The 25,168-nt window shown below is 43.6% G+C and overlaps 1 protein-coding gene and 1 long non-coding RNA gene across 6 annotated transcripts; one reads left to right on the top strand and one right to left on the bottom strand.

The window, feature by feature from the left end:
- The first annotated feature begins 45 nt into the window (after window positions 1-45).
- ZNF18 (zinc finger protein 18) lies at window positions 46-24,919 on the top strand. 4 transcript variants are annotated; one of them, XM_038536896.1, is made up of 8 exons: window positions 46-108; window positions 705-800; window positions 10,249-10,756; window positions 11,970-12,159; window positions 12,597-12,688; window positions 18,258-18,336; window positions 18,900-19,007; window positions 23,623-24,919. In XM_038536896.1, exons 3-8 carry the CDS (start codon window positions 10,364-10,366, stop codon window positions 24,399-24,401), a joined length of 1,641 nt encoding a protein of 546 aa, XP_038392824.1. In that variant the 5' UTR covers window positions 46-108; window positions 705-800; window positions 10,249-10,363; the 3' UTR covers window positions 24,402-24,919. The 4 variants fall into 4 exon arrangements, with proteins under 4 accessions (XP_038392824.1, XP_038392821.1, XP_038392822.1 ...); XM_038536893.1 differs by having other exon boundaries at window positions 47-108; window positions 18,252-18,336; XM_038536894.1 differs by lacking the exon at window positions 46-108 and adding an exon at window positions 335-461 and having other exon boundaries at window positions 18,252-18,336.
- LOC111095894 lies at window positions 13,336-25,168 on the bottom strand. 2 transcript variants are annotated; one of them, XR_005359516.1, is made up of 5 exons: window positions 23,021-25,168; window positions 22,490-22,644; window positions 19,625-21,179; window positions 14,538-14,682; window positions 13,336-13,797 (listed from the first exon to the last, which is right to left on the bottom strand). It is a non-coding gene; the product is annotated as an uncharacterized LOC111095894 (long non-coding RNA). The 2 variants fall into 2 exon arrangements; XR_005359515.1 differs by having other exon boundaries at window positions 22,490-25,168.

Raw genomic sequence — 25,168 nt, 5'->3', positions numbered from 1 at the left:
GCCCGCGCCCCAGCGCCGGCCCCGCCCCGCCGCCCGCCGCCGACGCCGCCGGCGCGCGCAGCTCCCCCCCTCCCGGAAGTGCCTCCGGAGCCGGCGCCGCGGGCCGAGGTGAGCGCGCCCGGGCTGGGCGGGTCTGGCTGCGGCCGCCCGGGGTCGAGCTTGGCGGGGCCCGCGTTTGCTCGGGGCTCGGCCGGCCCCCGGGGAGCGGCGGCGGGGCTGGAGGACGCGCCACCCACGGTCTCCGGGGGCGCGGGGACGCGGCGGGTGCGGAGGAGGGGCAGCGGGGCCCCTCCAGCCCCTCGACCCGGCTCCGCGGCCCGGAGCCTGAGGACCCCGCCGGACTCCCCGGGCACGCACGCCCCTGGACCCGCCCCGAGGCCGGCCGCGTCCTCCGCCTTCCGCGAAACGCTGGGACGGAGAAGGCCCTCCGTGGGCCGATGCGCGGAGCGTCTCTCCCCGGGGTGCGCGGGTGGAGGATGCCCGGGTGGGGAGCGCTGCCCCGGCCTCCGGGGCGCACAGTGCCGGGAGCGCCCCACCTCGGCGAGTGCGACAGCCCCACGGGCCCGCTCCCCCAAGCCCCCCAAAGTTGGCAGCTCGCCTTCCCGGAGCGCAGGCCTCGCTTGGAGCAACCTGGGTTCTCGCGCGGCCGCCCCTTGTGAGCCAGGGGGCCTCCTAATGGGTCCACGATGATGCTTGCCTTGCAGGGGCATCGTGAGGACTAGAAATGGCATGAGCAGGGCCTAATATGGAGCTGACACGTAGTGCTGGAGCAATAACTACTCAGACGCTCCTTGGAGACGGTAAGGCAGGAGTGTCTTCGGGGGCGGGGCTGCTGCGACGCGGTTTTGCAGGGGCAGGGAGCGGTTTGGGGGCTGCGGTCTGCAACAAGGAGTGGAGAATGCTAGCGGGGGAGCCCGGGGGCCGGGCCGGGCGGGAGGGGCCGTGGATGGAAATTGACATCACGGGTAGAGGGAAGAACCCTGAACCCACTGGACTGGGTTTTTTTTGTTTTTTTTTGTTTTTTTTTTCCCCTCTGAAGGCAGGCCTGGGTGAGAAAGCATTTGATCAGATATCCGGGCTGGTCAGATACCATGGTTGCTGTAGCATTTGGCCAGCTAATCAGAGGTGACGGACTTTCCCTAAACTGGACTCAGTCAGCCAGGATTCTTGCTAAAACGGGACTAGAAGGGCCAAAAGGCCAGGCCTCTGTGGGAGCCTGGCGAAAGTTTGCTTAAGGAAAGAGTGTTTGTCAGTAGTATGTACACAACAAAGAGCTACTCGTATGCATATGTATAGTAAGTATGCTTACCTGAGGGTGCATGTTGAGTTCACTCTCGTTTGTTATAGTTTTATTCTTTTAAGATTTTTAATTAAAGATTTTATTTATTCATTTGAGAGAGAGAAAGATAGCGAGAGGGAGAAAGCATGAGCAGGGGTAAGAGGGAGAAGCAGGATCCCCGCTGAGCAGGGATCCTGCCTAGGGAGCCCAACTCAGGGCTCCATCCCACGACCCTGGGATCACAACGTGGGCCAAAGGCAGATGCCTCACCGACTAAGTCACCCAGGAGCCCCTATTTGTTATAGTTTTATTTTTTTTAATTTTTTTTTTTTTTTAAGATTTTATTTATCTGAGATCCCAGGGTGGCGCAGCGGTTTGGCGCCTGCCTTTGGCCCAGGGCGCAATCCCGGAGACCAGGGATCGAATCCCACGTCGGGCTCCCGGTGCATGGAGCCTGCTTCTCCCTCTGCCTGTGTCTCTGCCTCTCTCTCTCTCTCTGTGTGACTATCATAAATAATAAATAAAAATAAAAAAAAAGATTTTATTTATGCATGAGAGACACACAGAGAGAGGCAGAGGGCGAAGCAGACTCCCTGCGGGGAGCCCGATGTGGGACTCGATCCTGGGACCCCGCGATCATGCCCTGAGCCAAAGGCATACGCTCAACCACTGAGCCACCCGGGTGTCCCTGTCACAGTTTTAATCACAACTACACATTGGGGATCACTTGAAATGTTTTTTTCATAGTAGGAGCAGATACTCATGAAATCATGGACTCTAAACTATACCCTCTGTAAAGTAATTGGGGAATAATTGAGACTTTTTTTAAAAAGATTTTATTCATTAATTCATGAGAATATTCAGAATATTCATATATTTTGTTCTGTTTTTCTGAAGAACTCTGGTTAATACATTGGGTCTTGCTTTATTTATTTATTTATTTATTTATTTATTTATTTATTTATTTATTATTTTAAAAAGATTTTATTTATTCATGAGAGGCACACACACGCAGAGACATAGGCAGAGGGAGAAGCAGGCTCCATGCAAAGAGCCTGACATGGGACTCGATCCTGGGACTCCAGGATCATGCCCTGGGCCAAAGGCAGGCGCCAAACTGCTGAGCCACCCAGGGATCCCCTTGAGACGTTTTTCTTAGCATTTTGTTTGGGTGGAATTACTGAAAGCAGATTTAAGTATTTTATATGATTTATAATTTTCCCTAAATGTTACCTGAACTGCTCTCTTAGTTCAGGAAGCAAAAACATTTGAGTAAGTCTACCCATCTGTCTCCTGCTATCTGAAATCTTTCTACTTGTTATTTGAAACTCAGGAAAATTGATTTAGATAATGAAAGATTTTTATTTATTTTAAATTTATTAAAGTTTTATTTATTTATCTTAGAGCATGAGGGAGAGAGGGAGAGGGGGAGAGAACCCCAGGCAGACCTTGTGCTAAGCGCATAAAGCCAAAAGCAGGACCTGGTCCTAGGACTCCGAAATCACCACCTAAGCTGAAACCAAGAGTTGGCTGCCTAACCGACTTCACCACCCACGCACCTTATTTAAAAAAATTTTTAAAGTAGACTCTGTGCCCAGCAACTCGGGGTTTGAACTCACAATCCTGAGATCAAGAGTAGGACACTTGGGGCACCCAGTAGTTCAGTCAGTTAAATGTGTACCTTGGGCTCAGGTCATGATCTCAGGGTCCTGGGATTGAGCCCCACGTGGGGCTCCCTGCTAGTGGGGAGTCTGCTTCTCCCTCTCCCTCTATCCCTCCTCCCGTTCATTTTCTCTCCCTCTCTCTCAAATAAATACATAAAAATTATTTTTTTAATAAATAAAAATCTTAAAAAAAAAAGAGTAGGACACTTGACTGAGTCCCCCAGGTGCCCCTTGTTCAATTTTTTAACATATTTATTCAAAACTACATTTTTTTCTCTAGAGCTTTAGTGATCACCTATACATTTTGATAATGTGTTTTCACTATGAATATGAAAACATTTTAATTTTGTGGTGCCTGGGTGGCTCAGTTGGTTAAGTGTCTGCCTTCTGCTCAGATCGGGATCCCAGGATTCTGGGATCTAGCCCCACATCTGGCTCCCTGCTCAGTGGGGAGTCTGCTTCTCCCTCTACTCCTCCGTCTCCCCCTGCCACTCTCTGCTTGTGCTCTCTCAAATAAATAAATAAAATCTTTTAAAAAAAGGCAAAACATTTTAGTGTCCACTATGATTTTTTTCTTTGGCCGTACGTTGTATTAGTTATTTAATACATATATTGGCATCTAGATGTCTTACTGGTTTCTAATTTCATTGCACTGTGGTCAGAGCATACATTCTTTGGGATTCTAGTCTTTTGAAATTTATTTATGCATATGATCTGCTCTGGTGAATGTTTCATATGACCTTGAAATGAATGTGTATTCTGTGGTTGTTGTCTGAATGTCTGTTAGATTGAGTTGGTTTATAGTGTTCAGATTTTCTGTAGCCTTACTGATTTTGTTTGTTTGTTTGTTTGTTTTGGTCTTCTCATTGTATCAACTATGAGGATTTGTCCCTTTAGACCTGATACTAGGTGTATATACTTTTAGGGTTTTGTGTTCTAAATGATTGGACCCATTTATCATAATGAAATGTTCCTTTTTCTTTTTTTCTTGAAGTCTCTTGCCTAGATACTAATAAAACCATACCAGGTTTTGTATGCTTGCTGTTTGCATAGGGTATCTTTTCCCCATTGTTTTGTTTCTAAACTATCTGCATCTTTATGTATTAAATATCTCTTGTAGACACCGTATGGTTGGGCCATTTCTAAATCTGGCAATCTTTATTTTATAATTCAGTGTTTAATCCATTTACATTTAATGTGATTACTGATATGATTATTAGTCTATCACATTGTCTTTTTTGGTGTAGTCCCAGTGGCTTATTTTTGCTTTTATTTCCTTTGCCTGAGAAGATATATCTATAAATATGTTGCTAAGGGTGTCCAAGAGATTGCTGTCTGTGTTTTCCTTTAGGAGTTTTATGGTTTTGGGTCTCACATTTAGGTCTTTAATCTATTTTCAGCTAAATGTTGAGCATGGTATGAGAAAGTGGTCCAGTTTCATTCTTTTGTATGTAGCTGTCCAGTTTTCTTAGCACCATTTACTGAAAAGACCGTCTTTTCCCCATGGTATATTCTTGCCTCTTTTGTTGTAGATGAATTAACCACATAGATGTGGGTTTATTTTTAGGCTCTCTGTTGTGTTCCATTGATCTGTATGTCTATTTTCATGTCAGTACCATACAGGTGTTTTTTGTTTTTTTTTTTTAAGATTTTATTTATTCGTTCATGAGAGACACAGAGAAAGAGGCAGAGACACAGGCAGAGAGAGAAGCAGGCTCCCTGCAAGTCCAGATGTGGGACTTGATCCCGGGCCCTGAGATCACACCTGAGCTGAAGGCAGATGCTAAATCGCTGAGCCACCAGGCATCCTAGTACCATACTGTTTTAATTGCTATAACTTTGTAGTAGATCTTAAAATCCTGGGACAGAGATACCTCTAGTTGTGTTCTTTCTCAAAGATTGGCTTTGGTCATTTGTTGTCTTTTGTGGGTCCATGCACATTTTAGAATTATTTTAGTTGAAAAAAAATTTTTAAAAAATAAAAAAATAATTATTTTAGTTGGGTGGAAGTTACTATTATTATTTCCATAGGGATTATGTTGAATCTGTAGTTTGCTTTGGGTAGTATGGGCTTTTCAAACATATTCTTTCAGTCCATGAGCATGATATGGCTTTCCATTTGTGTTGTCTTCAGTTTCTTTCAAAAATGTCTTCTAGTTTTCAGAGTATAGGTCTTTCACCCCCTTGGTTAAATTTATTCCTAGGTATTTTATTCTTTTACACGCAATTGTAAATGGGATTATTTTCTTAATTTGTCTTTCTGCTATTTCATTATTAGTGTATAGAAACATAACAGTTTTCTATATGTTAATTTTGTATCCTGCAATCTTATTGAACTCATTTAACAGTTCTAATCATTTTTTTGATGGAGACTTAGGGTTTTCTGTGTATACTGTTATGTCATCTACGAATAGTGACAGTTTTACTTCTTCCTTACCAGTCTGAATGCTGTTTGTTTCTTTTTCTTGTCTGGTGAGTACAGCTAAGACTTCTAGTACTATGTTGAATAAAAGTGGTGAATGGACATCCTCGTCTTATTCCTGATCTTAAAGGAAAAGCTTTTAGTTTTTTTCCACTGAGTATGATGTTAGATTCAGGGTTTTCATATATGGCTTTTTTAAAAAAAAAAAAATGTGTGTTCTCTCTAAGTCTGCTTTGTTGAGAATTTTTATCATGAATGGATGCATTCTGTTGGATGCTTTTTCTGCATCTATTGTGATGATCATATGGGGTTTTTTCCTTGCTAAATGTGATGTGTTACATTGTTTTATGAATTGAGGTGAATGATTTTTTTAATATATTGTTGAATTTGGTTTGCAAATACCTTGTTGAGGGTTTTTGCATCAATGTTTATCAGAGATAATGGCCTGTAGTTTTCTTTTTTTGTGTCTCTGTGATTTTAGTATTAGGATAGTGCTGGTATTGTAGAATCTTGAAAGTTTTCCTCTTCCATGTTTTGGAATAGTTTGAAAAGAATAGTTATCAACTCTTTTTTAAATGTTTGCTAAAATTTGCCTGTGAAGCCATTTGATAACTGGACTTTTGTTTGTTGGGAGTGTTTTGATTACTAATTTCATTACTAGTAATTGGTTCATTCAAATTTTCTATTTTTGAATCAGCTTTAAAAGGTTGTATGTTTCTAGGAATTTATCCATTTTCCCCCCTAGGTTGTCTAGTTTGTTGGTATATAATTGTTCATAATATTCTTTTGTAATCTTTTGTGTTTCTGTGATTTGAGTTGTTACTTTTCTTCTTTCATTTCTGATTTTGTTTGGGTTGCCTCTCTGTCTCTTTTTAATGAATCTGGTTAAAGGTTTATCAATTTTTAAAAAAGATTTATTTATTTTAGAGAGCACATGGGTATAAGTGGGGGAAGGATAGAGGGAGAGAATCTCCAGCAGACTCCCCCCTGAGTATGGAGCCCAATGCAGGGCTGGAGCTCAGGGCCCTTTAGACCTTGACCTGAGTTGAAACCAAGAGTTGGGTGTATAGCTGATTGAGCCACCCAGGCACCCTAAGGTGTATCAATTTTGTTGATTTTTTTTCAAAGGACCAACTCCCGGTTTCATTGATCTATATTATTGGTTTTTTTTAGTTTCCATTTTATTTCTTTCCTTTTTTTTTTTTTTTAAGATTTCGTTTATTTATTTATTCATGAGAGAGACAGAGAGGCAGAGACACGGGCAGAGGGAGAAGCGGGCTCCCTGAAGAGAGCCTGATGTGGGACTTGATTCAGGACCCCTGGGTCATGCCCTGAGCGGAAGGCAGATGCTCAACTGCTGAACCACCCAGGTGTCCCTCCATTTCATTTATTTCTGCTCTAATCTTTACTATTTCCTTTCTTCTACTGGTTTTGGGTTTTGTTCTTTTTCTAGCTCCTTTAGGTAAGGTTAGGTTGTTTAGTTGAGATTTTTGTTTTTTAAGTAGGACTGTATTGCTCTAACTTCCTTCTTAAGAACTGCTTTTCTACATCCCAAAGATTTGGATCCATTGTATTATTTTCATTTATCTCCATGTATTTATTTCCTCTCAGATTTCTATTTTTTTAATTAATTAATTAATTTATTAATTTATTTATTTATGAGAGACACACAGAGAGAGGCAGAGACACAGGCAGAGGGAAAAGCAGGTTTCATATGCAGGGAGCCTGATGTGGGACTCGATCCTGGGACAGGGATCATGCCCTGAGCTGAAGGCAGATGCTTAACCGCTGAGCCACCCAAGCGTCCCTCCTCTTTGATTTCTTGATTGACCTATTCGTTGTTTAATATCATGTTGTGGAATCATTAATCCAGATTTCCACATCCAGTAAAAACATCTTTCAATGTCCAATAGGACATTGTGGATGGCACATCGTAGATGCTAAGGATTCTGTTATCTCTCTCTGAAGAGTATTGAGTTTTGTTCTAGCAGGTAATTGAGTTACTGACACATCATCTTTGACTGGAATTAGCTTGGTTTTATACCTTGTTAGGACAGATCTCTAGAAAGCCCGAAGTGTATCCTGAGGCCTTCTAACTTGATCACACTAGACCAATAGGCTGGGTTTCCTCTGTCGATCTTGTTGAGGCTTGGCTTTAGGCTCTCTTAGGGCAGGTTTAGAGTAGGTCTTACTCTAGGGTGTGGTCTTTACTCCTGACATGTGGCCTTTCTGGTATCTCAGGATGCTTTGTGTATTAGTGAGGTCTCCTTTCTCAATGGTCAAAAAATCCAATATTTCTCATCACTGATTAGCATTTTATATTTCTTTTGCTCTTAACCCTGTAGCAAGTGTGTTTTTGCATAGTTTCACCATGCCCATGTGCAGTCCAGCCCTGGGCTTACAGGGAAACCCCACACAGACTTTCCATTTTGCTTGAAACCTTTTTTTTTTTTTTTTAAGATTTTTTTCTTTCTTTCTTTCTTTCTTTCTTTCTTTCTTTCTTTCTTTCTTTCTTTCTCTTTCTTTCTTTCTTTCTTTCTTTTTTTTTTTTTTTTTTTTTTAATGAGAGATAGAGGCAGAGACACAGGCAGAGGGAGAAGCAGGCTCCCTGTGGAGAGCCTGATATGGGACTTGATCCCAGGACCCCAAGGTCACGCCCTGAGCCAAAGGCAGATGCTCAACCACTGAGCTACCGAGGCATCCCATGTTTTCTTCTTCTTTAAAAAAAAATTTTTTTGTTTATTTATTTATTATATATATATAGACAGAGCACAAGCAGTGGGGGAAGGGCACAGGGAGGAGTAGGCTGAGTAGGGAGCCTGAAGAGGGACTCAATCCCAGGACCCTAGGGTCATGACCTGAGCTGAAGGCAGATGCTTAACCAAGTGAGTCACCCAGGTGTCCTTTTTAAAATTTTAAATGATTTTCTGATACAGGATAAATTGTTTGAAGTGCTAAGGATGAAGACATTCCTTATTATACCTTAGGGAAAAATCAGCTTTTGTTTATTAATCATGTATTTATTAGAGAGAGGGAGCATGTGTGAGCAAGTGGGGGGAGGAGCAGAGGAAGAAGGAGAGAGAATCCCAAGTTGACTCCATACTGAGCACAGAGGCCAATGCAGGGCTCCATCTTATGACCCTGAGATCGTGACCTGAGGCAAAACCAAGAGTTGGATGCTTAACTACTGAGCCACCTAGGTGCCCGGAAAAAGTAACTTCTTTTTCTTTTTCTTTTTCATTTTTTAAATTTAAATTCAATTAATTAACATATACTATATTACTAGTTTCAGAGATAGAGGTCAGTGATCCATCAGTTGCATATAACACTCAGTGCTCATTATGTCACATGCCCTCCTTAATGCCTGTCACCCAGTGACCCTATTCCCCCCTGCCCTCAGAAAAGCAACTTTTAAAAGCTGGAGTGTTATACCATCTCTGATTAAGCCAGACAGATTAAGTGATCGGGTTTGTTTGCTTCCTCATTTTGTTTTTATTGTTACAGTTAGTGTCCTGGAGAAATGATGATCTGTTTGTAGCTCTTTAATAACATTCAAGGATGGACCCAGTGATCCACTATTAGGATCATATTCAAGAAAGTTAATTAGGGGATCCCTGGGTGGCTCAGAGGTTTAGTGCCTGCCTTCGGCTCAGGGCGTGATCCTGGAGTCCTGGGATGGAGTCCCACATCAGGTTCCCTGCCTGGAGCCTGCTTCTCCCTCTGCCTGTGTCTTTGCTTCTCTCTCTCTCTCTGTGTCTCTCATGAATAAATAAAATCTTAAAAAAAAGTTAATTATAAATAGTACATGTATGATAGTACAATAAACATTTCTAAATACTAACTGTCATTTAATATTTCTTTTCACTTAGTTACTGTCTTCTAAATTTTTTTTTAATTTTTATTTATTTATGATAGTCACAGAGAGAGAGAGAGAGAGGCAGAGGGAGAAGCAGGCTCCATGCACCGGGAGCCCGATGTGGGATTCGATCCCGGGTCTCCAGGATCGCGCCCTGGGCCAAAGGCAGGCGCCAAACCGCTGCGCCACCCAGGGATCCCTGTCTTCTAAATTTTTATACCAGTCACTGTAAAATAGTGCTCACTTAGTTCAAGGCCATAGGAATGTTTCTGAGGTAGTCACTCTTTGTTCTAAGTCTTCTGTAAGCCGAGGGTTGAAACTTTCAGTTGTGACAAGTTTTTCCTAAATTCCCAAATAGTCCAGTTTTCTTTTTTATGTATAATTTTTTAAAAAAGATTTTATTTATTTGAAACAGGGAGAGTGCACAAGCAGGGGGAGCAACAGAGAGAGAGGGAGAAGCAGGCTCGCCACTGAGCAGGGAGCCAGATACGGGACTCAATCCCAGGACCCTGAGATCATGACCTGAGCTGAAGGCAGACGCTTAACCAACTGAGCCACCCAGGTGCTCTCCAAATAGTCCAGTTTTCCATGTGGCACTCAAAAGAGGTTACCTAGAAATTTCATTGCACCTTTTGGGGAAAAATTAATTTGTTCTCTTTAACCTCCTATTTATTATGGAAGCATCAGATTATTTCAACGTTAGCTTTTATTTCTAGGCTATGATATCTTTGTTCAGCTTTACTTTCTAGTCTATAGACTTCCATATGCAGGTAAGGAAGTGTTGTGCAGAAGAGCCATTTGCTTGTAAGCCAGTTAGTGAAAATGCTTCCACTGATGCATTTTATTTTTCTACTTGGTTGCGTGTTTGAAGAACGAGAGAGAGAGAGTGTTGTAAAGCAGTTAGCGTGAGGATGCCGGTTTAGATACAGTATGAGCTATTTGCATGGTGGCTTCAAGTTTATGATCTTTCTCAGGTGGGTCATGTGCATTTGTTCTTATTGATAACGTGTCCCTCTCCTCTCTCCAGTACTGGCTTTCATTCCCTCTCTAATGTACCTGTGAGAACCTCAGTGAAGACTTGGTCCTCCCCAGAGACAGCTCCATCCCGGAAACACTTCACCAAGAAGGACTTGCCAAGCCGGATGATGCCTGTCGAGCTGGGACAGGCCTTGCTCCTGCTGCCGCCGCCACTGGCAAAGGCCGAGGACTCCCCATTCTCTGGACCAGATGCCACTCCTCGAGGGGAGCTCTCTAACCCCGAGACTGCACGCCAGCTCTTCAGGCAGTTTCGTTACCAGGTGATGTCTGGGCCCCACGAGACCCTGCGACAACTTCGGAAACTCTGTTTTCAGTGGCTGCAGCCAGAGGTTCACACAAAGGAGCAGATCCTAGAGATCCTCATGTTGGAGCAGTTCCTGACCATCTTGCCCGGGGAGATCCAGATGTGGGTGCGGAAACAGTGTCCAGGCAGCGGAGAGGAGGCAGTGACCCTTGTGGAGAGCTTGAGGGGAGACCCCCGGAGACTGTGGCAATGGGTAAGTGGAGGGTATAACTGCCAGTGGTGCGCAGGGCTCCTCTGGGGTCTTACCAGGTGGGCTGTCTTTTTTCTGACTTCTCAGTGCATGTGATTTTCCACACTAACAGTCGATTCTCCAATTTACCGATACCAGTTAGGTGTCTTAAAGTTCATTTCAAATCTGACACTGATATTCTGGGGTCGGCAGACCCAGTAGGATAAAGGTCAGCCACACAAGACTGCTCCCATTTCAGTCACACAGGCCAGATGTGCTTAAAACTGACTGGCTGTACATTTGGAGGTTCCCACCACCCCCTCCTCAGGTTTGTTAATTTACTAGAATGGCTCATAGAACTTGAAGCAAAAACCACTTATACTTACTGGTTTATGATGAAGGGCATGTTTCAGGAACAGTCAAAAGGAGGACATAGAGATGGCATAGGACTTTCATGGCATGTCGGGGCACACCATCCTCCCAGCACTTCTGTGTGGTCACCTACTCAGAAGCTCTCCGAACCCCATACTTGAAGGGATTTTATGGAGGTTTCATTACTTAGGCATGCTAGATCAACCATTGGCCATCGGTGATTGAAAATCTCCAGCTCTTCTCTCTTCCTCAGAGGTTGAGGGTTGGGGCTGCATGTTCAGTCCTCTGATGACCTGAATGGTTCCTCTGATGACCAGCCTCTCTCCTGAACTGTCTGGGGCCCACTGAGTGTCACCCTCCTAGCCTAAACTCAATGAGCCCCTAAGGGGGCTCACTATGAATAATGGAAGTTGTCCTGTCACTCCTGTCCCTGAGGCAATTCCAGGAACCTGGGACAAAGACCAAATACCTGTTTCTTATTATACCACATCAGTATATCCACATAGCTCACTGAGTTCTAAGACTCTCTGACTTAATGCTTTCTCATCATTGCAGATAGAAGATAAAGTCTCTTATCCATTCCATCTTTATACTAACATGTTTAAGAAGTTTGAATTTTAATTGACGGAGATTATCCTGTAGAAACACATGATTAATGGCATGTTCAGGGCCTCCCAGGCCTGATTCAGGCCTCAGCCGTTCTACATCTCTTAGGAGGTTTTCCTCACAGGTTCCTGCTGGTTTTCTATTTCCCTGCTCCATGTCCCTAAGGACTGCCTTCTTATATGCTATGGAGCATTAGCTTTGTTTCTTTTAGAGCTCCTCAGTCTGAATCTTTCTGTAATTCGTCATATGTGGTCTCTAGATCAGCATCCAGGTTCTAGGACAGGAAATCTTATCAGAGAAGATGGAATCTGCAAGCTGCCACGTGGGGGGAATGGAGCGCCATCTTGAAGTGATGCCTCCAGAGCTGGGACTTCATGACTCGACCTGCAGGCCTCTGGAGCCACCAGGCCATACTGTGAAAGAGGAGTGTGACGTGGAACAAGAATTAGGTGAGGGCCAGTTACTTGTCATGTGCCGTACTCTCTCGGGGAATTTTGGGGACTATGGTTTGTAGGCCTAAGAGTGAGTTGAAAATGACACACTGCTCAGATGACAGTATCTCTGGAAAGTTTGGAAACATGGTGGACCTACTGAATCCCTCTGATGTGGAGATTCAGTCTGTGAATCTCCTTTATGACTGGGCCAGACCAATTGAATTTTGGTTCTGAGGCAGGGGAAAGAAGGGAGGAGGAAAATACGGACAAGACTATTTGGAAGGTTGGGGGGAGTTGGAATTTGTTAGAGAGGTAGGTAAATACGAGTCTTGACATCATGGATGGTGGGACAGGCATCAGGTCAGTTCTCATTTGTGACGATTTTCATCTGTACCCTCTGGGGGTGGTTTGCAATGACTTCTAGAGTCTTCAAACTCTGTTCCTCACTTCAGTGATGGCTGCTGCCCCACCTCCTGCCCCACCCGAGGAAAGGCTCATCAGAGACCAGGACTTCGGAGCCTCCTTTCTCCAAGCAGCATCTCCGGTGAGCTGATTTCCCACCCTGCCTCTCTCACCCCAGACCTGGGCTGGAGGGTGTTGGTAGTTGGGAGGATGGAAGGGGTGCGTCCTTAGAAGCAGAGTAGAGGGCAGCCCAGGTGGCTCAGCGGTTTAGAGCTGCCTTCAGCTAGGGCCTGATCCTGGAGACTGGGGATTGAGTCCCATGTCAGGCTCCCTCCAGGGAGCCTGCTTCTCCCTCTGCCTGTGTCTCTGCCTCTCTCTCTGTATGTCTCTCATGAATAAATAAATAAAATCTTTTTTAAAAAAAAAAAAAAAGCAGAGTAGAGAGGACAGCCTTGCAGGGACAAGAACAGTACCCACAGAATGAACCCTGAGTCTCGCAATTTCCCCTGGGGCAGAATGTTGAGTAATCATCTCAATGATGGATCTGGGTCCTAGAAGAAGTGCCCTCTTGTTTCTCCTTTTCCTGTTTTTCGGGTTATGCTGAGAAAAGGCTCTGTTTCATTTCCTGGTCTAGGCCTCGCCCATAGGAGTCCATCTGAGCTTTTGAATGGTTCTGTCTAATGTGGGGCAGGTGGCCTCCTCCAGCCACCTAATTCCACCATTATGGAAGCCTAATTGACAAACAGTAAACTACACGTATTTCGAGTGTACAATTTGGTAATTCTCTGACACAGACACACACGTGTGAAACCACAGCCACAGTCAGGATGATAAACATACTTGTTATGCCCAATGGTTTTCTTTTGCCCTTTTGTGGTCCCTCACTCCTTCCCCGATCTTGAGATCCTGAGGCCACCACAAGTTGCTTTCTTTTACATTTGTTAGTTTGCATTTTCCAGAATCTTACGTAACACAGAATCATGCCATCTCTGCTCTTACCTTTGTTCTTCTGCATGTATTGTATTTTTCTTGCTTTTCACGTTTTTTCAGTGGTTTTTAACCGTTGGACTATGATGGACCTTGGAGTCATTTTCTTCATGTTTCTTGCTTGGGATTCTTTGGGATTCTTGGATCTGTGGGTACATGGTTTCCAACAGATTTGGGAAATTTTGGCCAGTATTTCTCCGACAGTTTTCTGTCTCCCTTCCTTCTCCTCTTCTTTGTGGACTTTGAGAATAACATCTCCACGGGCTGTATATAATGATAACGTGCAGATATATGTTAGCTCTCTTGAGGTTGTCTCAGTCTTTCCTACACTTTCTTGAACATGTAGGGTATGGCTGTACCATCTGTATTAATGTCCTTGTCTACTCATCTATCACCTGTATCATTTCTGAATCAGTTTTGATGGTTTGATCTCATTTTGAGATGTTTTCCTGCTACTTTTTATGTATACCCAGCAACCTTTGATTGGATCTTGGACTTTGTGAATTTTACCTTGTTGGGTGCTGGGTATTTTGACATTCCTATAAATGTTGTTGGGCTTCGCTCTGGCATATGGTTGAGTTACTTGGACATAGTTTGTGTTATGGCACCAGCGCAGCCTTTAGTCTAGATGAATTTCTCCCACTACTGAGGCAATACCCTTGTGTGTCTTCTACCTGTTGCTGCTTGATGTACAAGAGTTTCTACTCTGGCTGGTGGAAAATAACTGTTTTTAGCACTATGCAAGCTCTATTTCCTCTGCTGCTTTTGTGGGATCTTTCTCAGACTTGTGGGGGACCCTCTGCACATCTCTGGAGCTCTCTCTCTGTTTAGAAGACTCTGGTCTTCTGCCCTGTTAACTATAACTGCCTTCACCTCCCCAAACTCTGAGCTCCTTCTGCCAGCTTAAGGGGGAAGGGGCTGCCTGACTCCACCTGGCTCCCCTGCTTGTGCTTCTTGGGGTGCTCTCTCCAGGCAGCAGGTTTGTGGGCAGTGGCAGGGCTCACCTCATTTGTTTCCTCACTTTGAGGGATCTCTGCTTTGTTCTGCCTCTTAGGTGATGACTGCAAACCATTGTGTCATGTATTTTGTCCTATTTTTCAGTTGCTTGAGACGAGAAGGTAAATCTGGTCTCTGTTACTCCCATCTTTGCTGTAAACAAGTTTGGAACAGGTTTATTTTGAACATGTAGTTAACAATTCTGAAAAGTTGCGTTTGATTAAAAATAAAGTTTTTCTGGAACGAACCTGTATACCTTGAGCACAGCATGTTTCAAACCTTTGGGGAAGCCTTCTTGGGACTTGCCTCCTGAGGTACTTTAGAGTGAAGGTAAAGGGAGGGAAGCCAGTAAGTAGTTGGTGTTTGATGTGATGCTCAAGCCAGGTCTGAGCCTCAGCTTCCCAGGCAGAGAAGGGTAGGAACCAGGATACCGACTTTACAGTTTGCCCTGAGGAGAGGGACAGGCGTGTCCAGGAGAGGCACAGATCTTTTTAATGACTCAAGGGTACCTGTCTTCCTACTTTCCAGATACCTGGCAACCAAACTGTTAGGTAGGGAGTTTTGTAGTCAAAGGATTTGGGTATTCTGTGAAATATTTCAAGCAGACATGGAGGCTTATTGTTGCTTCTGTAGAAAGTACAGAGTATCCGTATGAAAGGCATATACAATTTATGAACAGAGTATCCATATGAAAGGCATATACAATTTATGAACTGTGTTTTAACTAGGAGAATTAAGCATTGACTGTACAAAACATTTACTATGACTTGCTCTGGGTACTGTGCGTGTGTTTCCCTATATTGCACAGACAACTGATAGCCACTCAATCCAAACAAAGGTCATTCCTATCTAATCCCAGTATCCCTGCTCTGAACTGTAACAAAAGCAGTTTGCATCAGAAGGACCATGATATTTAATGGATGCTTTGTTAATTGAAGGTGATATTGAAATAGATGTAATCATGTCCTCTGATCTCTTTTATAAGTTAGGAGCCTCGTGAATAATGCCAGAATAATGAAGTAGCATCCCTACACAGTGCTTCTTCATTGTTAGAACCCATGACTGAGTTAGAGCCTCACCAAGATTCGGGGACATATTTACTCACATTCCTGTGTTTTCAACCTGGAGAGGAATAGTGCAAACTTGGGCAAGTCAGTTGTGCAGTGTTTCACAGACCCACAAGGTGGTGCTGTCTTCACACAAAATCTGGATTGCTTTTTCATTAAATTCTATGCTTCTGTCCTTCCAGAATAGGAACTGAGATTTTTTTCCCCCTTTCTTAATATAAAAATGAGAAAAAGGCAAGATGGATGCAGTTGTGTCTTGTGTAGGTGTTTATTCATGAATCCCTAGCTTCTTGGCAGGCAGTTCCTTGAGTGAGGTGGCTTCATGTGGAGGTATGCTGTTGAGAGCCCTCCAGAAGCATCTTTTCAGAGTTTTGAATGAGCTGATAGTGGCGCTTGGGGATTTTGGTAGCTGCACTCTTGGTTGACTTGTACCGTCCTTGGGAGCTCCTATTCTGGTGCCTACAGAACTGGCCGTGTGTCCAGCAGGCCAGGCAGCCGAGCAGTCACTGTGCTGGGCATGCCTGTTACTCTGCGGTGCGGTCCATGTTGTCTGATCAAAAAGACCGAGGGATCCCGTATTCAGCAGTGTTTGCTCAAACTGGTTATTTTCAGAAGGTTGTTAAAATCACTTCACTCACAGATTAACAAAATAAGCTCACAACTCAAGGAATTTCTTTAACAATCAAAAGTTCTAAATTAAAATTCAAATTAAAAGTGTAGTTATAGTTAATACTTAAGTATATGGTGAAATCTATTTAAGTCACTTTTCACATTTTTTTTTTTAAAGATTTTACTTACTTTACAGCGAGAGAGAAAGAGCTAGAGCATGAGCGGGGTGGGGAGAAGAGGGACAAAGAATCTCAACCAGACTTCCTGCAGAGCACAGAACCCTATGTGGGACCTGATCTCACACCTTGAGATCATGGCCTGAGCTGAAATCAACAGTTAGATGCTTAACTGATTGAGACACCCAGGCATCCCTGCTTTTCACATATTTATCCTAAAAAAAAATCCAAGCCATCTAGCTTTTAAAAATTTTTGCTTAGTATTTGCTCATTGCAGACTTTTTGGTATCTTTATTCTTTCTCAGGTCTTTCTGCTTCTCTTTGATGTGCAGTGGGGCAGGCTTGATTTAGGATGGAGAATGGTTTCCCTCAGTGTACCATGTGTCAGAAGAGGATCTCATTCTCGTCTTAGTTTTGCTCCTCATAGCTGTCTATTCATGATAATAATGGATGGCTATTGACTTTGAGGTTCCTAAAAGTGCACAGAACCCCTTAATTCCCTCCTCAAACCCCTTAGTGGGGAGTCTAGGAGACCTGTAGACCACTTGTAAGATAATAATAGTAATAAATATCACTTTCTGAGGAGTTATTTGCCAAGGGCTTTGTTTCCCCCAAACAACGTATCTGGTGCTTACTCTGTCTTGAGCATTGCCCTGGGGACTGAGAAAGTACAGTGGAGAGTCCTTTTCTCATGTAGCTCACATGCTAGTAGAGGCAGCTCTTAGATACTTGTGCATGTGTACGTGCTATGAAAACAAGTGACGCTTGCATGATGTGTTCAGTTTTGAGTTTTGTACTATGATCAGGTGAGGATGGAGACTCAGAAAGGTTACATAACTTGCTTAAGATCACACAGGTAGCAGTGGCAGGGCTGGGACCTGAAACCCTGTGTGTCTGACTCCAAGGACTGGGCTATTTATTAATTACACTGCTGCACAGACTGAGTCTAGTCAGCACCTCAGTAGAAAGATCGGGATTTGAATTTACTGGAGGAGACTCCAGTTAGGCAGTGTTCCTAGTTTCCTAGGAAAAGAAGGGCATGTTTTGGGGATCATTGAGGCATACCTTGCTCCAGAGAACCCATTGATTTTCTATTCAGTGGGAGGAAAAGTGGGCTAATGTTAGACCTTAAACTCAGAACTGTTGGGGGATTTCCAAATGTGCATGGGGGGCAGCATCTGCTCTGAGCCCACTGATCTGTGTCAGACAATGCAGCTAGCTTCCCTGTGGGTTCTTCCCACCTTTTTGCTGATTTGCATTTGCATTTCCAACAAATTCCCTTTTAATTTTTTTTCCCTCTTGAATTTCCAGATTTTAATGAGATATTGGGACTATCAGGCTCCTACCATTCAAAGATCTCTATTATAAGCACTGAGTTAAAAAAAAAAATACAGTGTAGAAAAGGCCTCTGTGTCCTTCACTCTTAAATATGTGCAAATGAAAATAATCCAGAACTTAAACCTAAATGTTTTCTAATGAGGGCAAGAAATAGTGACGAGGAGGCTATAGCTTTCCCCTTGGCCTCTTCTGGTGAGCCACCTCCCAAGATTCCTTAGATTGTTGTCTTTTTTTTAAAGATTTTTATTTATTTGAGAGCAAGCAAGTGAGAGCACAACCAGTAGGGAGGGACAGAGGAAGAAGCAGACGCCCTGCTGAGCAGGGAGTGCATGTGGACTCAATCTCAGGACCTTGAGATCATGATCCAAGCCGAATGCAGATGCTTAACTGGCTGAGCCACCCAGGCACCCTTCCTTAGATCTTCTGATGACCAGGCTTCTAGGGCACATTACTGTTTTGCTCCAGTTCCCTCTAGGTGGGGAAGGCTGGCTCACAAACCTGCAGTGGAGTGATGGTATTGTGTGCTTTCTAGGAACAGTGGAGGCACCTGGATTCCACTCAGAAGGAGCAGTACTGGGATCTCATGCTGGAGACCTATGGGAAAATGGTCTCAGGAGGTGAGGGCGTGCATTTGTCTGATGTCTGTCTGTTTAATTTACATTAAACATTTCCTGTGTCCCTCTAGAGGTAGCTGCTCCACTTGAAGTTCCCTGGATGAAGGGGAGGGCATTGGGCATGTTTAGTGAGAGCTTCCTTGTATTGGAAGGATTTCGTGTGCCTCGAACTGTTATGGGTGCATTCCATGTGGTAACTCCCTAAATCTACAAGATATATGATGGTTTTCCCGTGTTAGAGATGATCAAAGTGAGTGTCAGGTCAAACCATGTGCTCACTGTTACGTAGCTTGTAAGTGCTGAGTTACGACAACTCAGTGTGTCCTACTGAGTCCATGCTCTGGGCCGCTAACCTGCGCTGTCTCAGCCAACCTTTGGGGGGACTCATTCAAGAGCCTTGCACCAGCCTGCCAGGTGGTGTGGAAGGCAGACACCTCTTAACATAAGTGTTTTGAGGGATCTCCAGATCCTTCATCTTTCCCCGTCACAGTCAAGTTGCACCTTTGAAAGACACAGCTTGGTCCCCAGTTCTCCCCATTCATCTTCCTATTCTCTCTCTCTGCTAGGCATTTCCAGTTCCAAGTCTGATCTGACTAATTCCGCAGAGTATGGGGAAGAACTGGCAGGATTGCACCTTCATGTCAGCGAGAAGATCCCAAGACCCACCCTCATAGGTGAGCAATCTTTCGTTGGGTCTGAGCCATTTCTGACCTCCTGTCATTGAATTGGAGGTGGCAGGGGATGTACTAGGAACAGAGGTTTGTGCCCTTGTCTGTGATTGGCCGTGATCTGGTTGGTCCAGTGAGAATGCTGAGGTTGAGTCTCCTCACGTCTGGTGTGGGGCCATTGATTCATACTAAGTCATCGTGGAACACAGACCACACATTGGACCTGCTGCCTGCAGTGTTGTGTGCCATGACAGCTTGCTTTCTCAGAGCGAGTTAAGGTTAGGATAGATTGATACTAATCCAGGTATGAGTTGAACAAAAAGGTGATGTGAAAAAGGCAGCAGTTACTGCCCTTCCTGACTCTTGTGTTTTTCTTCTTTCTTTATTCTGGTAGGAGTGAAATGAAGATTAATTAAGACAAACATGTTTAAAAAGAAAAACATGTTTAATTAATCTCTAAGCACTTAACATGCACTAGACAGCAGTGGTGACAAACACTTCCTATAAACCTTGTATTTTAAGATCCTAGAGGAAGAAATGTGTGACTTTGTTCTGTTGTAACATAGCAATCACCCTTTGTTCGTGGCACTCTGTTTAAAACATTGCAGTTATGTAACACCTACCTGTCATGCATACCTGCACACTCCATCCCACAACACACCCTTCTCCGTAGACAAAAGATCCTAGAATTAGAAGAAGAAAAGGACCAGGGATGACAATTTTATGACAAGTCATTCTTTCTCTCCAGTGGGATCAAATTAATTATGTTCCTTTGCTGATATGCTACAGAAACAGCAAGCATCAAATGAAACAGACGATTTTTAATTCTAACCGATGTGTTTATTGTACTACTATTTCACAAGGATTCCTTTGGAGCAATATTTTTCAAACTGCGTTTCATGGCCAGTGTATTGTGAAATCCTCTTCTAGGTTGCAACCAGCATTTAAAAAATTGCAATGATAAGACTGTAGAAAATGCCAGAATGCAGATAGACACTATCAGATGTCAGGATAGGTAGCATTTCAGGAAATTTTTGTTCCAAATATGTGTGTATGTTCTGTATTTCAGTATAAACATATTTCTTACAGTGGGTGGCAGACAAAAAAGTTTGAAAACACTGCTTTAGTGGTTGTTGCAGTAGGATTTTTGTTTTACTAGATTTTCTTTTCCAGAGCAGTTACAGGTTCATAGGGAAATTGAGTGGAAGGTACAGAGATTTCTCATATGCTCCTCTGCAGTGGGATTTTATTTGTGATATATAGTTCACATATCCCTACTCATTCTTTTTTTTTCCCCCTCCTCCTTCAATCCACCTGCCAGCATGGTCCCATTAGATCTTACCCTGAAAGAGACTGTGGATAGTCTATAAAGCTAGTCTGCTTTCATAGAGCAAAGAAATGCTACTCTTGGTTCTTGAAAGAGAGGATATATGGGAAGAGAGGCCAGGGAAGTAGGCATGTCCAGGCTGGATTGGAAGGGAGTGTGTGAGGAACCCTGTGGAAAGTTGATGCCAGAGCCAGGGGTACAGGGATGTGCCCTGGACTCCTGGGGGAACAAGTAACAGGACCAGAAAGGACTGGTCCTGTCTTAAAGACACAACAAGTTAGTGATGCCTGGGTGGCTTGGCCATTTGGTGCCTGCCTTCTGCCCAGAGCGTGGTCCTGGAGTCCTGGGATCGAGTCCCGGGATGGAGTCCCGCATCGGGCTCCCTGCATGGAGCCTGCTTCTCTGTCTCTGCTTCTCTCTCTGTCTCTCATGAATAAATAAATAAAATCTTAAAAAAAAAAAAAAGACACAACAGTTAGCCGGCCTGCCAGACCTGGACTCATATCAAGGGGGCAAAAGCATCAGGAGAGCACAGGTATACTGTTTGTTTGGCCATATGGAAGACTAGCTTATAGTTAAAGCAGGTCAGCAGGGGAATAAACCTCAAGAAGCCACGTACTCACTGCTGATCAAAAGTCCAAGGTATTAATAAAAAAAATAAATTGGGGGAAATGAATCATTATTACTTGTCTGGAAGAATACTGCAAGAATACAAGAGTCTTGGAAGAATGTTTCATCAGCATTAGATCTGTAAATGTTGAGAGTCTTACTTGAGTCTAGCTGGTTCAGTCAGTGGAACATGCCACCCAATCTCTGGGTCCTGAGTTCGAGCCCCATGTTGGGCGTGGAGCCTGGGTTAAAAAAAAAAAGAATCTGTCATTTTAGAAAGTCAAAGTCAAGGATCCCTGGGTGGCTCAGCAGTTTAGTGCCTGCCTTTGGCCTAGAGTGTGATCCTGGAGTCCCGGGATCATGTCTCACATCGGGCTCCCTGCATGGAGCCTGCTTCTCCCTCTGCCTATATCTCTGCCTCTCTCTGTGTGTCTCATGAATAAATAAATAAAATCTTAAAAAAAAAGAAAGAAAGTCAAAGTCATTAAAATGATGGGATACTGATATAAAAATAGGCCCACAGACGGATGGAACACAAAAGGGAGTCTCAGAAGAGATGCTGGTCTATATGAGGGTTTAGCATGTGATGGAGGAAGAGGCAGCGCAGGCCCATGCATGGGAGGAGGGTTCTTCACAGAGCAGTACTCTTAAAGAATCAGTTTAAATTTGATGAAAAAGATATGAAATATGAAAATCATAATAAGGAAGGGAGTGAATATTTGATCCTCATCTGGGGTGGGGAATATTTTATCAGTATAAAAGCCACAGATATGGAAACGACGAATACCCACCATTTTCTTCAGTATGGATGGAACTGGAGGGTATTATGCTGAGTGAAGTAAGTCAATTGGAGAAGGACAAATATTATATGGTCTCATTCATATGGAGAATATAAAAAATAATGAAAGGGACTATAGGGGAAAGGAGAGAAAATGAGTGGGAAATATCAGAGAGGGAGACAAAACATGAGAGACTCCTAACTCTGAGAAACGAACAAGGGGTGGTGGAAGGGAAGGTGGGTGGGGGGAAGGGGTGACTGGGTGACAGGCACTGAGGAGGGGCACTTGACAGGATGAGCACTGGGTGTTATACTGTATGTTAACAAATCGAACTCCAATAAAAAATATACAAAAAAAAAAAAAGCCACAGAAGAAAACTGTTAAGGAAAAGATCATAGTAGACTGGAGTATTTTTAAAAATACCTGCCCCCATGACTTACATTTATACATAAGTAACCCCAAGCAAAATTAAGGTACCAAATTGGTGAAAAACATTGTTTATTAACATGTTGGGTAAATGATTATTTTTCTTAATATAGAGTTAGTGCAGGTTAATAAGAAAAAATGACTTTCCCAATAAAAAAAATGGACAGCAGTCTTAGGAAAAATAGCTCATAGATGTGAAAAAAAAATGCATCCCTTATTAACTAAGGAATTAACCCCTTTCTAACAGTGAAAAACTATTTCTTTGCACTGCTCTCAATGGCCAATATTTTAGAAATATTCAGGACTTAAGTATGGAACAGTCTGCTTCGCTCAGCCCAGGTGCTCACTCCAGGGGATGGTCCTTCTGGAGATGGATTCACCATTCAGCATCACGAGCCTCAGAAACAGCATTCAGGCCAGGTAACAGGGTAGCAACACTTCAAGGAACCTGGAGTGGTCAGAAATGTGGGCCGACATGTATGAAGAAAAATCGCAGCATTATCTATAGTAACAAAAACACAGCACACAACTTCAGTTTCCACAGTAGGAGAATTCCTTCAGTAAATCGTATGCTTAGTATTGTATGTTTATGGTGACATCTCCATGATGGACCATTATTCAGCTTTAAAATGATATTTATAAAGACTTCTCTAAAGACAACAGTGCCTTTGTCATTTGAGAGGAATGTGTTGTAAGACTCTGTGAATTAACAAGTCAAGATCTCCCTCATTAGCAGATTCCTGGGGTCTCTAGCAGATAATTTGAAGACCTTAGATCTGTGGGAAGAAAGTAATTTATAAAAGTTGGAAACAAATTCAGCCACCAAAATAAAAGCCTTTACTATTTGTATCATGTAGTGGTAATAACCAAAAACTTACGTTATGAGAAGAACGACATTTCAACTGTTAACTCGAGTTAATGAGGCACAGGTGGATGGATGCTGCATTCAGGCCCAGGCCAAGGGTCCACTTCAATGCGACAGCCTCTCTGTGCATTAAAGCCACAGTAAAGTGACATTGTAATGGATTTCCTAAGTTTTACGTTACCTGTAAATGGGAGAATCCATGTGGAATTCATAAATCTGGCCATTTACAATTTAAATGCCACAAAGTCAAGTGTGGAACTGTGTAGACAGTATGGTATCAATTATGTAAAGAAAAAATAAAACATTCACATACATACATATGTATAGTTTGAACAGACACCATAGGAGAAGTATAATCGTGGTTGCCACCTCTGAGTGGTTTGATTGAGGTTGATTTGGTTTTCTTTCTGTTTTTCTCTCCAAATTGTTTTTAGTGATCAAACTTAATGTTTTATGTATAAGCAGAAAAAAAATGACTCATTTTTCAAAGTAACACCCTTATATAATACACTTGTTTTTCTTGGGCCTCAAATGCACACTGCTGGGGTCGCCTGGCTGGCTCAGTTGGTGGAGTGTGCACATTGAACAATTTCAAATCTTCTTTCTTTCTTCCAGGAGACAGGCAGGAGAATGACAAAGAGAACCTGAATTTGGAAAATTGTAGGGGCCAGGAAACTTCCGACGTCTCCTGCCAAGTGTCAGGAGAGGCACCTTCGCAGGCTTCCTTGAGTGGCCTCCTCAGTGAGGATGAACCGAGATGCTTTGGAGAAGGGGACAGTCTCCCCGAGGCTCTGGAAAATCTTCAAGGTGAGGGGCCAGTGGGCCAGCTCTCGCCCCAAGGAAGGAATTCTGGGAAACAGCATTTGGCCAATCCCCATCCAGAAGAACTGTCCCTGTTGTGGCTGGAGGAGAAGAGAGAGGCCTCTCCGAAAGGGCAGCCAAGGGCCCCCATGGCCCAGAAACTCCCCACCTGCAGGGAGTGTGGGAAAACGTTTTACAGGAATTCTCAGCTTGTTTTTCACCAAAGAACTCACACCGGAGAGACATACTTTCAGTGCCCCACCTGCAAAAAAGCCTTTCTGCGGAGTTCAGACTTTGTGAAGCATCAGAGGATCCACACAGGAGAGAAGCCTTGTAAATGTGATTACTGTGGGAAAGGCTTTAGCGACTTCTCAGGATTGCGTCATCATGAGAAGATCCACACAGGGGAGAAACCCTATAAATGTCCCATCTGTGAGAAGAGTTTTATTCAGAGATCAAACTTTAATCGGCATCAGAGAGTTCACACAGGGGAGAAACCGTATAAGTGTTCCCGCTGCGGGAAGAGTTTCAGCTGGAGCTCGAGCCTTGATAAACATCAAAGATCCCATTTAGGAAAGAAGCCCTTTCCGTAGGCAGGCTCCCATAGCCCAGTTCTGGCCCTGGGCCGTTTAAAAATACTTTGTGCCATCTGGAGAAATTGCATCTCTTAAAGACCAGCCCTGTTCTCTCTCTCTCTCTCTCTCTCTCTCTTTTTCATGGATTAGAGAATTACCTGAACACGGCTTTGGACTGGAAGGACATGTTGGCCTCTGGGTTGGCTTTTGTGTTGGCTTAATTTCTTCTGCATCAGGAGAAAGAACAATCTTCATCTTTCAGCTCATCTCTTGTTTTGAACCCCTTGGGGAGAAAAACGTATCACTTGGAGTTCCTGTTTTACAAGTGCTGTCTGGGGAGTGTTTAACTGGATCAGCTACAGTTGCTGCTCTTGGGAGGGGCCTCAGGTCAGCACTTTGGGGATGGGGGTCCTAGAGCAGGTCTCCTGTTACAGTAGGGGCAGTGGACAGGGCCAGAGAGCTTGCACGTGTTGTCAGATGGGTGCAAAATTAACTTCAAATGTCCCTCGTTTTATAAATAAACTTCTTAAAGTCGCTCCCTGTCTTATTTGTGTCTATAGCGTCACTGTGTTTTAACTGTAACTCAAAGTGCATTTTCCCATAGAAGACTCTAAATGGTGGTTGAGCTCCTTCCTGATCATCCCGTACTCACCGAGTTTATCACTCAGTTGAAGAGTCAGGAAGTTGCTAACCTGGTGTCCAGGTGTGAGAGCTCGGTTAGTGCTGGGCATTCTTTCAGGTAAGTGTATCATCCCTGGTGTCTTTCTTTTTGTGTGTGTGAGGGG

This window comes from Canis lupus, chromosome 5, assembly GCF_011100685.1.
Source record: "Canis lupus familiaris isolate Mischka breed German Shepherd chromosome 5, alternate assembly UU_Cfam_GSD_1.0, whole genome shotgun sequence".
NCBI classification, from domain to species: Eukaryota; Metazoa; Chordata; class Mammalia; order Carnivora; family Canidae; genus Canis; species Canis lupus.
The sequence above is the reverse complement of the archived record's forward strand: the minus strand, read 5'-3'. Positions and strand labels throughout refer to the sequence as shown.